Source organism: Theobroma cacao, chromosome 9, assembly GCF_053813885.1.
Source record: "Theobroma cacao isolate CCN51 chromosome 9, ASM5381388v1, whole genome shotgun sequence".
Lineage (NCBI taxonomy): Eukaryota > Viridiplantae > Streptophyta > Magnoliopsida > Malvales > Malvaceae > Theobroma > Theobroma cacao.
In genome coordinates this window covers 41335881-41352123 of record NC_142647.1, presented here as the reverse complement: position 1 = coordinate 41352123, position 16243 = coordinate 41335881, and the positions used below count along the sequence as shown (strand labels likewise).

The following is a 16243-nucleotide window of genomic DNA, read 5'->3' as shown; positions in this document are numbered from 1 at the left end:
AAAATAATATTCGAAGAATTTGATCAATATATGCATAAAAGAATAAGGAGAAATTTTAATAATACGTTGATCTTTTGAGTTCTTGTCTTTCAATAAATTATGTTTTCAAAATGTCAGAGTTTAATAAGAAATTTATGAAAAAGTTTTTTATAATATTGTATATAATATAAGACTTTGTATATGAGGATTTTAATTCACCGAGAATATAACTTAAAAAAATTCTTATTGGTTAGCTCAAACTTCAGTTTAAACAAAAATGAAAAATGTTTAATTTAATTTAAATTGTTCATAAAAATAATAAGAGAAATTAATTAAATATTATGTATATATATATATATTAATTTAATTTAATGTTAGCTGTAGACCAAGATTCAATTAGGAGTTAATTCTGAATGTATTTGGCATTATATATTATTGTTTCATTTAACTTAATTTGAATCTGTCTATGTCTATGCTTATATTTATTTGAAGATTAATATTCACTTTTGTCAAGCTTTTCTTCCACATATTATGTCCTACATCCTTTACATTTTGAACAAATACATAAATAAACGAATAAATTTTAATGTATGTAGCAAAGTTTTATACTTGTTGCATTATATTGTTGCATCATACTTGTTGCATTATAATGTAGCCATTCTTACATTTAAATAGTTTTAGTTTTTTAATAAATTATTAATTACCTTCTCAATTAACCAAATAATTATGTTGACATTAATTATTATGTAATATAATTACTATATATATTGATTAAAAAAAGATTCAACTAAAGAAAGGTTAATTATTAAATATGTTGTGCTCACATGTCAATTACATACATAAATCTTTCGTTTATTTTCTATCACCTTTTCAATTTTTAATAATTACATGTAACTTTGATTCCACATTTGATGTGTGCAATATTTTGTGAAAAAAAAAGATTATATTTTTAACAATTGTATTATTTGAATTATTTAAATTTAGTGCACTCTAGTTTTTACCCTACCCTCATTCCCTCTCCAAGACAAAACTTTTAACTTGATCATAATTTATTCTCTCTATCTCATTTTATTTATCTCTTATTGACTTTTAATGTCAAATAAATTTAATTTTACCATTATTTTTTAAAACATTATATAAAATTAAAATCTCAAAAAATATGTTTAAAAGTTTGAAATTCAAAATTTACAAATCTTACTTTAAAAAATTTTATAAATTTATACTTTTATTAAAAATAATGGTTAAAGTTGAATTTGTTTGAAAAATAAATGTTACTGTGAGGTTTAGAAAATAATACCTAAAGAATTTTTTATCAATATATGCACTAAAGAATATGGAGGAATTCTAAAACGATGCATTAATGATTTGGGTCGTTCAATAAAACTATGTTTTCAAATTGTCAGAGTAAGAAATTTATGGAAAATTTTTATATAATATTGTGTATAATATAAAACATTGGTAGTGTTTGGTATCAAGGTTGTACATCCACATTCTCTGTAATATATTTAATTAAATTGTATTACAGTATTTGTTTTAAAACAACTCAACATAATGTAAGATTGTAATGCAATTACATTACAACTAATTAATGTAATGTAATTACATTTAAAAACCAATACAATCTTAAATTACAACTTATTATGCAATGTTATCAAACTTAATTTGACATTTTTATCCTTTTTTGATTATTAAAATTCTAAAATTTAATTTTTATCACTTTAAAAAATTTTTAAAAAATTAGAATATTTTAAATATTTTAAATATAAAAATAATGTTTTTATTCTTAGAAATTCTGAAAAAATTTAAAAAAATCAAAAGTAATTTTTTATTTTTAAAAATTCTACAACAATAAAAAATGGAAATAATTTTTATTTGGAAGAAATTATAAAAGATTAGAAAATTCATAGAATAAAGAATATATTTAGAATTTTTGAAAAAATAGAAAATATTATTATTTATGCTGATAATTTTTTAAAGAAAATCTCTATAATTTTTAATAAAATATTTAGAGTTTCCTTTCTGTAATTTTTAACATACTTTTAAAAAAAATATTTCTGTTTTCCTTTCAATTGTTTTTTAAAAATCTCTTTTGGTTTGTTATATTTTTGGTTTTCTCTGAGAAGAATTATTTCCATTTTTAATTTTTTAGGAATATTTCAAAATAATAATAACAACAATATAGTTTAAAATTTTCAAAATTATTAACAAATAAAAAGTTATTTTCTAATTAATATTAACATGGATTTGCTTGATCATTGGTTATTTGTTTGAAAATTTATTTAAGAGATGATATCATATAAAAATTTACATTAAAAAAACATACAAGTGTATTAAAGTTACATTTTAATATATTAAGGTAATTTTAAAAATTAACATTACGTTCAGAATAAAACACTTGAAAACTAAAAACTGCAATATTAACTTCTCAACATTTTAATCACATTTTCTTTAATATAACAAACGCAACCTTTGTGTCTAAGGATTTTAATTCATCGAGAATATAACTTAAAAAAATTCTTATTGATCAGTTCAAATTTCAATTTAAACAAAAGGAATAACTTAGTTATTCAAAAAATTAGGTATTTAAATTAAAATATTTAATTAATTTAAAATTATTCATAAAAATAATAAGAGAAATTAATTAAATATTATGTACATATTATATCATTTGGGGACAGTGGATTCTAACCTCCTCAAACATGCACCAATGCTCGAGTATATACTATTTTATTATATAATAATTTACAAAGTTTTGCATCATTATTGGCTATCATTACCATTACAACAATAGAACTCAAGCTTGATTTAACGGAGGGAGGTTCAAATCTTTGCTCACCTCTTATACCTTCTATATGTGCAAAAAAGCATATATATATATATATATATATATATTATCTTTACATAATTTTGCAAGATTACTTTTCTTAATTAGAATAATAATTTACATTTTTGATAACATACTTTTTTAAAAAATTTTTATTTTCGTCATTAACATTTATAAGTATTATTATCATAATTACTCAACTGTTAAAAGATAATAAATCTCTCACTTGACGTTTTATGTCACCATCCACATTAATTGTTATATCACATGACAAAAAAAATTAAAAATAATAAATTTCTTTTTAAATTCTTTTTTTTTCAATGTCACTTGACAAAGCAACTAACATGAATATTAATGTGAAATTTCAAGTGGAAGGTTTGTTATCTTTTAATGGTTAAGTCACAAAAACAATAATAGTTATAAATATTGATAACCCAAATGTTATTTTTAAAATTGGACTATTAAAAAAATTTTAAAAAGTTAAGAAACCAAAAAGGGTTTTTTTTTGCCTATGTGGATGGTGAAGAATGATTGAAAAACTAGACTATAATTAAGAAATATTAGTATAATGTAGTTGTCTCGATAAGGATGAAAATAATATCATCTCGAATTATGAAAGTTTTGTTTCACATAAAAAAAATTTACTGAATTAACTTGTTAATTTACATCTAAAATTCTGTATAATAACATTATAAAGAAATATTTCTCATTATATGTTTGATAAAGGTTTTTTTAATTTGTCATTTTATTTCAAGTAACAATATATATAAATATCTTTCAAATATATGTTGCCCCTGCTCACTACAATTTCTGGATTCGTCCCTGCAAGCAAACCCATCAATTATATCATTTAAAAGCTTAACTTGACATTGATAAAACAATAACAGAGTAGTCGACAGCAATTAACTAGTGAGTAACTGCCTTATGAAAGGATAAAGGAAACTCAGAATAGGCCTTGACCCAAATTATACATTTGAGTAACACTCGAAGCAGCCTTCATTTCATTGGCTTCATTGTTAACACCTCCGCCAATACCATTTGCTGTCAAAAATTGCCAGCAGTTGGTGGACTCAACCAACACCTTGTTGGCTTGTTTTTTGACATTCCTGTTTAGCTCCTCAAGGGCAATTCTCAACTGTTTTAGCTCATTCAATCCAAGTACGTCGGTCGGGGCTTGCCACCAGCATTGCCGCCGCCCGGCTTCCCTTATCTCCTCAAGTGCTTCTCCCTTCCTTTTCTGGACTTCTAACATCTCTAGCTGTCGAGTTAATTGTACATTAAGCTCCTGGATATTAGCATTTCGATGAGCTTCAACAAGGCTATGCGTATTAGAGACATGAAGAGAAGGGTTTCGAGTGAGGAACCGATCAATGGTGGACTCGACCTGAGGGTGGCCAAAAGAGAAGACCTTGCCTGCGGGGGAGAAGACTATGATCGCAACATCGACCCCGCAAAGTGTGCAAAGTTCACTAGCCTTCTTAAAGAGTCCGGTACGACGTTTAGAGAAAGTTACTTGAAGATTGTTCTTCTTTGCTATCTTCTTCATCGCGATCTTTTGGCGACCCTGGTTTTGATTCTTCTGCACCATGGTGAAAAACAAGTGTCAAAGCAATCAGAGATATGTACCAACACACTGCAGGTCACTTGGATATGAAGTTGTTTAGGCTTGGGAGGAAGTATGGGGTACATATATAGAGCTGCTCCATTTTATATTACTATTCAAGTTAATTTTTGTCCTATGCTAGCTGTTTTAATTTTCTACATTTGTTTCTCCTATTAATCCATGATTTGGAGGTTATCAAAATGGATTATAGCTAGTCTTGAAGTGGAATTACAATTACAGTTTATTATATATTGGTTGGCATAACATAAAGAAGAAAACCGTTTTACTCTTTTTACCTTAAAATTGAGCAGATTCATGGGTTTTTACTTGCTAACTGTTCCTAATAATTATATCACAATCAACCTTTTGCTTATTTCTCCTAAACCCGTCTTTAAAGATTTCATTGATTGAGGAAAGCATGGATATTTCTAGATTTTATTCCCTCATATATTTTATATTTACCATCCAACTAAATTATTGTCCTATTTAATCCCGGATTTTGGAGGTTATCAGAATCCTAGCCTTCATGTTAGAATTACTATGGAACTAATTAACTTTTGGTTGGCATTATGAGAAACCCATTTGTCAATTTCTTATGAGCTTTTAGTTTTTAACAGTTTCCAATTATCATACCATAATTAGCATTTAGTATATATCCTTCAAAACCCTTTAATAAACTTATTCATTGCAAACAATATGGTTGATGATGCTAAGAGGCTAATCCAGAATAGAAGGCAAGAGCTCCAGCAAACTGGCTATGCTTAAAACATTAATGGACAAGCACTTCCACTGCATGGATTATGGGTTTGGATAACTTGGATATTGAATTGGATTGGCCAAATCAAACTAAATACTGTCTAATTTATGAGAGGAGGAGCCCCTTGTTCCCGATAGCATTTTCCTTTCGATCAAAGCCTCGATATAGGCCCGCTTTCGTTGCAGATTGGCTTGGCAAAAAGTGTCCTATACAATCAACCAGACAAAAATTGAGACTTGTTACATAGTGAAGTTTCTGATGGCAGACGCTGAAGGATGAAATTGGACTTGGAGTTTGTGAATCAACAATTGACAACACTTGTCACTTCTTTCAATTGTGAGCATTCTGCTAAAATTTTGGAATGAGTTTTAAGAAAATGTTAACTTTTTTTTTTTTGGAAAGCATCATTTCATTGATAGTTTGAGCAAACTGTACAAAAGAGAGTATGGGAGAAAAAAACCTTGTCAAATATACAATTCCCCAGCTCCAGTAACTGTACAAAAACGAGGTACCCAGAGCAGCAGTGCTCATAAAATTCCCAAGACAACTTAAATAGAAGTGGGAAACAAGAACATGGGACAAAATACGTAAAACCAGGCACCTATAACAGTACTAAGCAGATACTCAATCGCATGCAATTAGTTGTCATCATCCAAGGGGTAGGGAAGATTAACCTGCTTACTGTTGCTCGAGCCGACCCCATCATGGGTGCCACTGTTAATCTAGAGAAGGGCCAAAGGTCTAAGCACACCTTCCTTTTGAAGAAAAACTCAAAGGGGAGAAGACAGGAAGTGCAGAAAAATAAAAAAGAAGGTAAGAAGTGTAGATGAATTTGCTTGTTCTTTTTTTTCTTAATTTTTGGAGCAGAGAAAGCCTCTGTTTTTATAGAATACAGGAATTATTTGTATGGAAAGCTTTCAACGCTACAGAGGTAATTTGTGCTAAATTGGGGTAATTTGTGCTAAATTGGGGTAATTGTCTGTACATGATTTTGTGCTAATTTATAGGCTATTATTTTGGGTTTGTCTGTACATGATTTTCTGCTGATTTATAGGCTATCTGTAGAGATGATTTGGGGCTTATTTTCAGCACATATGAGCTGTGCAGGCAGTGCTGTTACTCTGTTCTTCAGATGAATGATCTGCTTCTACACTTCCTTTTAAACTGGGCATGGGAAGATCCCATAGGCCAAGTTTGAGACGAAAACCTTCAAATATATTACGGGGCAAAGCTTTTGTGAAGATGTCAGCTACTTGGTGGGTGGAGGGAACAAATTGAGTGACAAGTGAGCCCAAAGCTACCTTTTCACGAATAAAGTGATAGTCAATTTCAATGTGTTTTGTCCGAGCGTGAAAAATAGGATTGATGATGAGATGAAGGGCGGATAAATTATCACAAAGAACACGTGGTGGTTTGTCCATGTAGAGGCCAAGGTCACGAAGAACATAAGAGATCCATGTAAGCTCAGCCGCAGTGGAAGCTAATGCACGGTACTCTGCTTCTATACTGGATCTCGCAACAGTGGACTGCTTCTTTGAGCTCCAAGAGATACAATTGCCACCAAGAAAAGTGCAATAACTAGTGGTGGACCGTCGAGTAAGTGGACATCCCGCCCAATCTGCATCAGAAAAAGCATAAAGTACTAAAGGATTGTGAGATAACAGCTTAGTGCCAAATGAGATGGTTCCTTTAACATAACGCAAGATTCTTTTCACAAGTTGAAAATGATATTTCGTAAGAGAATGCATAAATTGAGATATATAGTTAACACTAAAGGTAATATCAGGTCTAGTGAAAGTTAAATACTTTAAACCACCAACAATGCTCCGATAAAAATGCAAATCTTCAAAAGGGTCACTAGAGCAAGGATAAAGTTTAGCAGGCATGGGAGTGGATATAGATTTACAGTTTGACATTTGAGCTTTTTCAAGAAGATCATATGCATATTTAGTTTGATTAAGAAGAAGACCTTGGGAAAAATGATGAACTTCAATGCCTAAGAAATAATGAATGTGACCAAGGTCTTTCATGGAAAATTCATTATGTAAATCTTGAATGAGAGTGTTTAAAGAATCATGATCACTACCAGTTAATAAGATGTCATCAACATAAACTAGTAAATAAATGGTGCTATTAGAATGATGTCTAATAAAAAGAGAAGAATCAATTGTACTATAAGAAAAACCAATGGAAAGAAGAAAAAGACTAAAATGATCAAACCAGACACGTGTTGCTTGACGAAGACCATACAAAGCTTTCTTTAATTTACAGACATGATCTCTCTTACCGTGATCTTGGAAACCAGGTGGTTGTTCGATGTAGACAGGTTCAATCAATTTACCATGAAGAAAAGCATTCTTGACATCTAATTGTTTGATTTCCCAACTATTAGCTAATGCAATGGTAAGAACAATCCGTATAGTGACAAGTTTGATGATAGGAGAGTAGGTTTCAGAGAAATCTAATCCCTATACTTGTGAATATCCTTTTGCAACCAATCGAGCTTTGAGTCTTTCAAGTGAGCCATTTGATTTTAACTTCGTCTTGTAAACCCATTTATTGCCAATGACATGCATATTAAAAGTTCTTGGAACCAACTCCCAAGTATCATTTTCTTTTAATGTAGTGATTTCTTCTTGCATGGCTTGAAACCATCCAAGATGTTGAAGTGCAGACTTAATGGTTTTTGGTTCAGAGGGAATATGAGCTAGAAAGGTAGAGGCATATTTGGGATTTGGTTTAACAATTCCATTCTTTGATGTAATTGTCATGGGATGAAGGGTTGGTTGAGTGGAGGATGTAGAAGGAGAAAGAGGTAAGGAATTTTGTTCTGGACAAGTTGTTGGACAACTTTCACTATCTGGCAAAGGTGATTTTGGTGGAGAATCTATGAGTTGAATGGATAGATGTAGAGGTGTTTCTAATTGGGGGAGTTGAGTTGTGGGCAATGGTGTTATGGAAGAAGGTGTAATGGTGTTTTCAACACTTGAAGAGCTTGTTGCACTTGTTGGAGTAGATGGAAAAGGACCATTATTCTGTTCTAATTCACTAATAGTTGGTAGAATCCTTAAAGCTGATTGACTAGATGTGTCACTCATCGAATCTGAAGTCCCTGCATACCATTCACTAAATGAAGTAATTTCAAAGTTAGAACAATGTGTAGAAGTTAAAATATTTTGTTGATGAAAAGGAAATGTTTCTTCATCAAACACTACATGTCGAGAAATATATGTGCCTTTTGTAGGTGGATAATAACATCTATAACCTTTGTATATCTCACTATATCCTAGAAAAACACAAGGCAAGGATCTAGGGTCAAATTTAGTCTTACTGTAAGCCCTTAAGTAAGGAAAGCAACGACAACCAAATGTTCTTAAAGATGAGTAGTCAGGTTGTCGATTATGTAGGAGTTCATAAAGGCTATTCCAATGCAATATCCTGGAAGGTTGTCGATTGATCAACCACACAGCAGTACTAAATGCTTCGTTCCATAGATATTTGGGAACTCCACTATGGAACATCATCGTTAGCCCAAGTTCAGTGATATTCCTATGCTTTCTTTCTGCAATGCCATTCTACTCATAAATAGTAGGACAAGACATTCGATGTTTAATGCCATATTTAGATAAATAAGCATGAAATCTAGTATCACTAAACTCACCTCCACCATCGGATTGAAAAACTTTAAGTTTTTTTGTAAATTGATTTTCAATGTATTTATGAAAATCAATAAAGCACTGTAAGAAATCAGATTTATTTTTCAAAGGAAAATGCCAAGTAAACCTTGTATATTCATCAATAAAAATAACATAGTAATTAAATTTCTGATGTGATAAAATTGGTGCCTTTCCCCATAAATCACAATGATTAGCAGAGAGAGGTTCCTTACAGACTTCAGTTCTCAGTAGAAATGGTAACCTACATGCCTTGGCCATTTGACAGCTAGTGTAGGTGTGCTCCATATCAATGCACTTATCCTTACTAGAAATTAAATTTTGTTTTCTCAAAGTGTCAATTACACGCATGTGAGGGTGTCCTAGCCTTGCATGCCAAACTTTAGCTGTTGCAAATTGAAATCTATTGGAAAACATTGCTTCTTGCTTTGAGCTTTTGCTTGGGTGCAGGGCATAAAGTCCTCCTTTCCTATTTCCTGTTGCTACAACTTGCTTTGTCTCCTTGTCCTTTATCACAAATCCATTAGATGAGAATTTACAAGTATAAGGATAATCAGTAGTTAATTGGCTAATAAAAAGTAAGTTTTTCTTGATCTCAGGCATAATAAGAATGTTATCAATGTCTAAGCTAGTATGTTTAGTTTTGATTGATGCATAACCAATATGTGTGATATCTAAAGTATGTCCATTTCCTACCATAATTTTATCAGGTCCTTTATATGCAACAATATGATCTAGCTTACCAACATCTGCTGTCATATGTGAGGAAGCACCAGTGTCTGGATGCCAAGCTTCATCTTGAATATTTGCAATGGTTAAGGCGGCTAGAGCTTGTGATGGAATTTCAGCTTGATAAAGTTGATTGAAGCGCTGCCAACAATTAAGTGCAGAATGTCTTGGCTTGCCACAAATTTGACAAATGACTTGAGTTTCTTGTCCTTGCTTGATAGGTGAATTGGCTGTAGAAGGTGAAGCTAGTTTAGCACCTAAAATACCATCTTTGGCTATAGTGTGATTAGCTTGAGGAAATCTACGTCTTTGAGATGAAAAACCTTGTTGAGATTGCCTAGGCTTGGGATTAAAATTCCTTCCATTTGATCGTTGTTGGAATCATTGGCCAACAAAAGCCATATTTTGATTAAAAGATCCAAAACCATCAGATGAGTTTACTGCTTTCATTGTTTCATGCCCCTGAAGTAAAGGAACAATTTCTCGAAATGATGGAATTGGAGGTTTCATCATGGTTGTAACAAAGGACTCATATCCAAGGCCAAGACCTCTAAGTAGTTGAAATACCTTGGTACGATCATTAACAAGTTTCCTAATGGCTACTAGATCATCACATATCCCCTTGAATATCTTGATATAATCAAATATTTGGAGATTGTCTTTCTTGTGAGTTTACAATTTTTGCAATAAATAAAATTCTCTTTCTTGTGACTCTTGTGCAAAGGCTTCTACTAAAGCATTCCATACATCAAAAGAGGTTTCGAGCCCAATAACCAGACCTAAGACTTCTTCAAATAATGTCCCAGTAATCCATCCTTGAAGAAGAGCATTAGACTTCTTCCAATGCGAATATTCAGAATTATTCGCTAGAACATGATTTTTGCCATTAAGAAAGTCCAACATATCTTGTCTTTCAATCAATCCCATGATTTGGGTTTTCCAAAGGAGAAATTTGGTTTGATTGAGACGTATAGAGACAAAATTGCCTACATTGAGAGTTGAAGGATATGGGTATTTTGATGCTATAAATAAGAGATAGGTGCAAGACAAGAATTTTTTTTTAAAAATGTATAAGAGATATTAGTGAGAAAATAAGAAATAAGCAAAAAGATAAGAATGAGAGATAAGTGGGAGAAATAAATGGGAGAAATGAATAGAAATATTTTTTTTAAGGAAAAAAAAGATTTTTTTTAAATATATATATAAGAGATATTAGTGTGAGAAAATAAGAAAGAAATAGGAAAATAAGCAAGGGAGATAAGTGGGAGAAATAAAATGTAAATAAACATGATTTTAAGGAGAAATGTAAATGAAGAAAAAAAAAAGAGAACCACAATCAATAATAAAAAAATCAAAATATAGATCTATAAAAAAAAAAGAAACAAAAGTGAAAGAGGCAGTGGGTAGTTGAGGGGATTTAGTTTGGATTTTCTTTTGAGGGAGAGAGGGAAAGTTTTAGGGAAAGAATCTTTGAGGGTTGGTTGAAAGGAGAGAGAAGACTAAAGCCACTGGAGTATGAGAGAAATAGAGAAAAGAGAAGGTTTCAGCGTCGGTGAGAGGAGTTTAGGGGAAAACAGAGGAGTTGTGATAGAGGAAGGGTGTGAGCTATTAATTTGTGCTTAATAGCTCTGATACCATGAAGAAAAACTCAAAGGGGAGAAGATAGGAAGTGTAGAAAAATAAAAAAGAAGGTAAGAAGTGTAGATGAATTTGCTTGTTCTTTTTCTCTTAATTTCTGGAGTAGAGAAAACCTCTACTTTTATAGAATATAGGAATTGTTTGTATGGAAAGCTTTCAACATTACAGAGGTAATTTGTGCTAAATTGGGGCAATTGTCTGTACATGATTTTGTGCTAATTTATAGGCTATTATTTTGGGCTTGTCTGAACATGATTTTTTGCTCATTTATAGGCTATCTGTAGAGATGATTTGGGGTTGATTTTCAGCACATATGAGCTGTAATGGTAGTGATGTTACTCTGTTCTTCATATGAATGATCTGATGAATAATCTGCTTCTACACCTTTGCCAACAAATCGGCCAAATCATTGGAAGAGCCAGGAATGTGCGTAATACACCATCTATTAGATTTGTTGAGGATGGAACCAGGTTTGAATAACCAAAGCTCGCAGTCTCCATTTCAAATCATTTGGATCAGTTAACCATTTCATAACACTGCAGTTATCGCATTCTAGAATAAGCATGCAAGAGAAGCACCATCTAGACACTGCATAAATAATGGTAGCCTCTTTGACCGCGAGAAGTTCAGCAGTGGTAGAGTCTGTAACACTAATAGTTTTAGAGGACATAACAAGAATATCACCGGTTTTATTCTGTAAGACACCACTTATGCCAGAGTCCCTATGACAGCTTCTTAAGGATCCATCCGTATTGAACTTGCGACACCCAGCTCTTGGTCTTGAGCATGGAACAAAAATTTTACTTTTGTTGATCAAGGTAGGGATCAAGCATTCATTTGAGGATCTAGCGAGATTAGTAATGGGAACAACGAGGTTGGGCCATTTTGCATGCATCCACCAAACCACCCTAATTTTAGATAGCTCAAAAATCTGCTCTCCGTCCCAAATCTTGCCATTGAAAATGACATCATTGCTACAAGTCCAAACGGCCCAAATAATTACATATCACACCATTTTCCATACCAACCCGTTACTAAGTAAAAAGGCAATGTCAAACCAAGATAGAAAACATATCAAAGGGTTAGCATGAACCACCACTGAATATTCCATAAATAGCACCATTGTTGCCACAATAACCAAGATTTAAGACAGGTAAAAAAGAGATGACTCATCGTTTCAAGACTATTGCAACATAACAAGCAAGTGGTAGCCTCTAAGGTGATGATACCCTGACTTACCAGAGCCTCTTTAACCACCAATCTACCTCTTAAAATCTGCCAATAAAAGATCTCAATCTTGAGAGGAGCAAGTCTTGATCACACTAGTTTCTAGTGAGTGGCTGAAAAGGTGTTAAAGAAGACTTACGGACAAAATGAGTGGGAGGAGTAGTTACCACTTGGGTGCCCCCTTCCATATCAATTTGTCTTGGAAGTCCTTGCCGATAACACAGTCATGAATAAGCTGATCAAAACTATCCCATTGTTCCCTTTCCCAGTTGAAGACCTCTCGACAAAATTCAATGTTCCAAGGCTATCACTTCCATTCCACTTGCCAAAATCACTGACATAGCTCGACTTTTTCATTATCAATGCATAGATCATTGGGAAGGCACTCCATAAATTAAAGCCACCAACCCAATCATCATTCCAAAAACAAATTTGGTTACCACAGCCTAAGGATAGATCCATACTGTTAGTTAGAGTATAGTTGTAATCACAATTCCAATGAAGGGGCATGGTGATGTTTTTCCAAATACAAGAAGCTTTAAAAGGATTACCTAAGCTAAGCATGATCGATCTGTGATCTTGACCAAATTTTTCCACAACTCGCCTCCATTAACTTTTTGGTTCATTCTTGCACCTCCAAAGCCATTTGTTAAGAAGTTCTATGTTTTTTAGTCTAATGTCTATAAGACCAAGTCCACCAAGATCCCTTAAAGTACAAATGGTATCCCAACTAACGTGGTGAAGCTTACGTGTTAAGTTGATACCTCCCCAAAGAAACCTTTTGAAGATTTTTTTATGTTCGTCTAAATCTTAACTAACATTTGGGACAATGACATATAAAAATAAGAAGACTACTTAAGACAAATTCCAACATAGTGAGGTGACCCTTCATAGAAAGAGTTTTGGCCTTCTAAGAAAACAGGCGAGATTCCAATTTTTTGATAACCAGTTGCCAAATGCTAGTGGAGCCTGAATCAGCACTTAGTGGCAATCTAAGGTGCGTCGTAGGTAGTTTCCTAACTTTGCATTATATCATTTCAAACCATGAGATAACAAAGACTAATTAATGCCTACTCCATAAAAACATCTCTTATTGAAGTTGATCTTAAGGCCCAAAACCATCTCTAAATAAGAAACAAAAGGCCACATCTCCACATTGAATCACGAGTTTTCCTCATTAGCCAAAGCCACAAAGATACTGACCATCTCATTATCGGGGGATTCAAATATCATCCCGGCTTTCTTATCGACTTTAAGAGATTCCTCTGCTTTTTTGAGATTAGCTGCATTATGACGAGTGATGTCATTATTCGTAATAGGCTCCGTGATCACCTCCAAATGATGTTCAGGGTCCCTAGGTTGAGCAGTTCAGCCCCCTTTTCTCTATATGCCTTTAAAAGTAAGTACATAAGATCAGGTTATTCTAGTAAGAGTCTCTAAGGCCCTCAATTCTTTAATAAAAGGCTCCACCAATCATTTCGACTCAAATCACTTGGTTCCATGGAAATGTCAACCAAGTGAGTAACTCAAAAGTATCATTTTTGGCTCTCTTATTAAGACTCACAATAAACCTATCGGTAACATACTCAATGTTGACCTCCAAACTTTCCTCTTCTCTGGTGTATGAGTGCTGAGATTAAAATTCTCCCAAGTTTTCCAAATGATCAAGGTAAAGAATGGGGTGTTCCTTTAATTACACAATGGGTTTTTTCTCCTAATCTAATAATTTCTCACTTGTTTGCATAAGTTCAATGGACCCATCCTAAAATGGACTCCCTTGGCTTATTTTTGCCCGACCTTGAGTGGTAGTCAATGGTGAGCTTGTTTCTAATGTGAGCTCAACAGTATATGGTCCTCTTTAGTATGCAAGTATTGGAGATTAAAAAAGTGGCCTTGCTTCTAGAAAAGGCCTATTGCTAATCAACGATAGGCTTTTAAAGGGCTTATCGGGATAGGTTGTTTTTCAATCCTAGGTTTAGTAAGGGCTCTGGGCACGTTCAACATTGTCTTGCAATTTCTTTGAAATTGAAAATTTGAAAATTCTCACTCAATGAGATCGTAAAGCGTCACTGTATTGTCACCGCCCTATTACCTCCTTGCACATCAAAATATCCAAAGTAGAATGGTTAGAAAAAGGTTCAGCCTTACCTACATGTTGATCTTGGTCCTGGTTGGCCATGGAGAGCCTAAGCACACTCAGTTACCATTTATCACTAATTTTTTCGAGGCTGGCACTGTTTTCTCATATTTAAGCATGACAAGCACCTTAGCAAAATCCAACTTTTGCTATGTGGATGTAGCTAAGCTAACCTTGATTACCTTACCCCAAAGACAACCAATCTTCAAGAATGTAGCCTCGCAGCATAAGTGTGGAGGAATGTTTTCAATGGTAATCTAGACTGGTCGTAGTCCTCTATCCAAGGAAATGTAATGGTAACAGGAGTATTATAATCTTTGGAAAGAATTTTCATTTACCAAAAATAAACTGTCTTCTACTTTTTTTTTCCAGCTTTGGAGAACTGAACAAGTTACATTGGAAATCAATCATCAAAAAAATTAAATTTAACATTATAATAATTCTTAGAAAAATAAAGTAACAACTACTTTTAAACAAACACAAAGAAAAAAAGAATATAACTCAATAACTTCTTTCGGAGAATATAACTCAATGACATCCTTTGAAAAATTGAACAAGTTACGTAGGAAATCAGTCATCAACAAAATCAAATTAACATCCTTTGGCAAATTAAACAAATTACATAAGAAATCAATCGTCAACAAAATCTGACGTAGAACGTCTAACAGATAATTTCTTAAAGCAAGTTGAGTGTCAAAAACTAAAACAAAAGCCTAAAAGTTATTAATGGACATATTCATAATTTTAATATTTTCTTTATGTAAGTTAAAAGTCTCACATAGGAATTATAGGTATAATAGAGTTTCTCTTTTATGTAAGTTACTTGTTCTAGGACTTTAGGATAATCATATTCTAATTAGAAATAGAATATTTATTTTATTTAAATAGCTTGTTAATTACTCTAGTTGCATTACATAACCAAAAATAAAGTTTTATTAGGTTTTGAGCCTATAATGCTATAAATAAGACCTTTAAGTTTAGTTTTTTGAATCATGAAATAATATTATAAATTTCTTCTCTCAACTTGAGTTTAAGTTTTTGCATTTGAAACTTGGTTATCAACCTTAAAAGCTTAGTCAGGTGCTAGCTTTTGTTTTCACGTTAACTCGCTGCGTTAGTTGGTATCAAAGCTAAAAAAAAACTCCCCAATCATATGACAAGTGACCTAGTTATGGTAGGCAATGGTTCTTATGGTGAAGATCAAGGAATTGAGACTTTGCAATCTACAGTGTAAGATCAAATGGTGGCATTGAGAGCTTTGGAGCAACGAATGGATCTCAGATTTCAACGTTTGGAAAGATGCTTTAAAGAAATTGCATATTGATTTGATGCTCTAAGTGTAGATGCCAACAGAAACCGGAATGGCGAAAAGCCAAATGTCGGAGACGATCTAGCTCATGGATAGCCTATCGGCAGATTTGTTCCCACAAACAGACGTAGATAACAAGTCTATATAGAAGATTTAGTAGAGGAAGATAATTATGTTGTAAAAAGATATGCTGGATATGAAAGACATGATTATGGTGATAGAGATACTTGCGATTTCAAATTAAAGGTAGATATTCCTTGCTTTAATGGGAGTCTAAATATTACAGATTTTCTGATTAGATTGCGAAAATAGATAGATTTTTCAAATATATGAAAATTTTAGAAGTAAAAAGGATTAAACTTGTCG

At 32.6% G+C, this 16243-nt stretch overlaps 1 protein-coding gene across 1 annotated transcript; it reads right to left on the bottom strand.

Annotated features, from left to right (window-relative positions):
- Nucleotides 1–3744: 3744 nt before the first annotated feature.
- Nucleotides 3745–4391, bottom strand: LOC18589865 (agamous-like MADS-box protein AGL62). The gene has a single exon (XM_007015027.3). The coding sequence runs from the start codon at nucleotides 4389–4391 to the stop codon at nucleotides 3747–3749; it is 645 nt and encodes a 214-aa protein (XP_007015089.3). The 3' UTR covers nucleotides 3745–3746.
- Between the last annotated feature and the right edge of the window lie 11852 nt (nucleotides 4392–16243).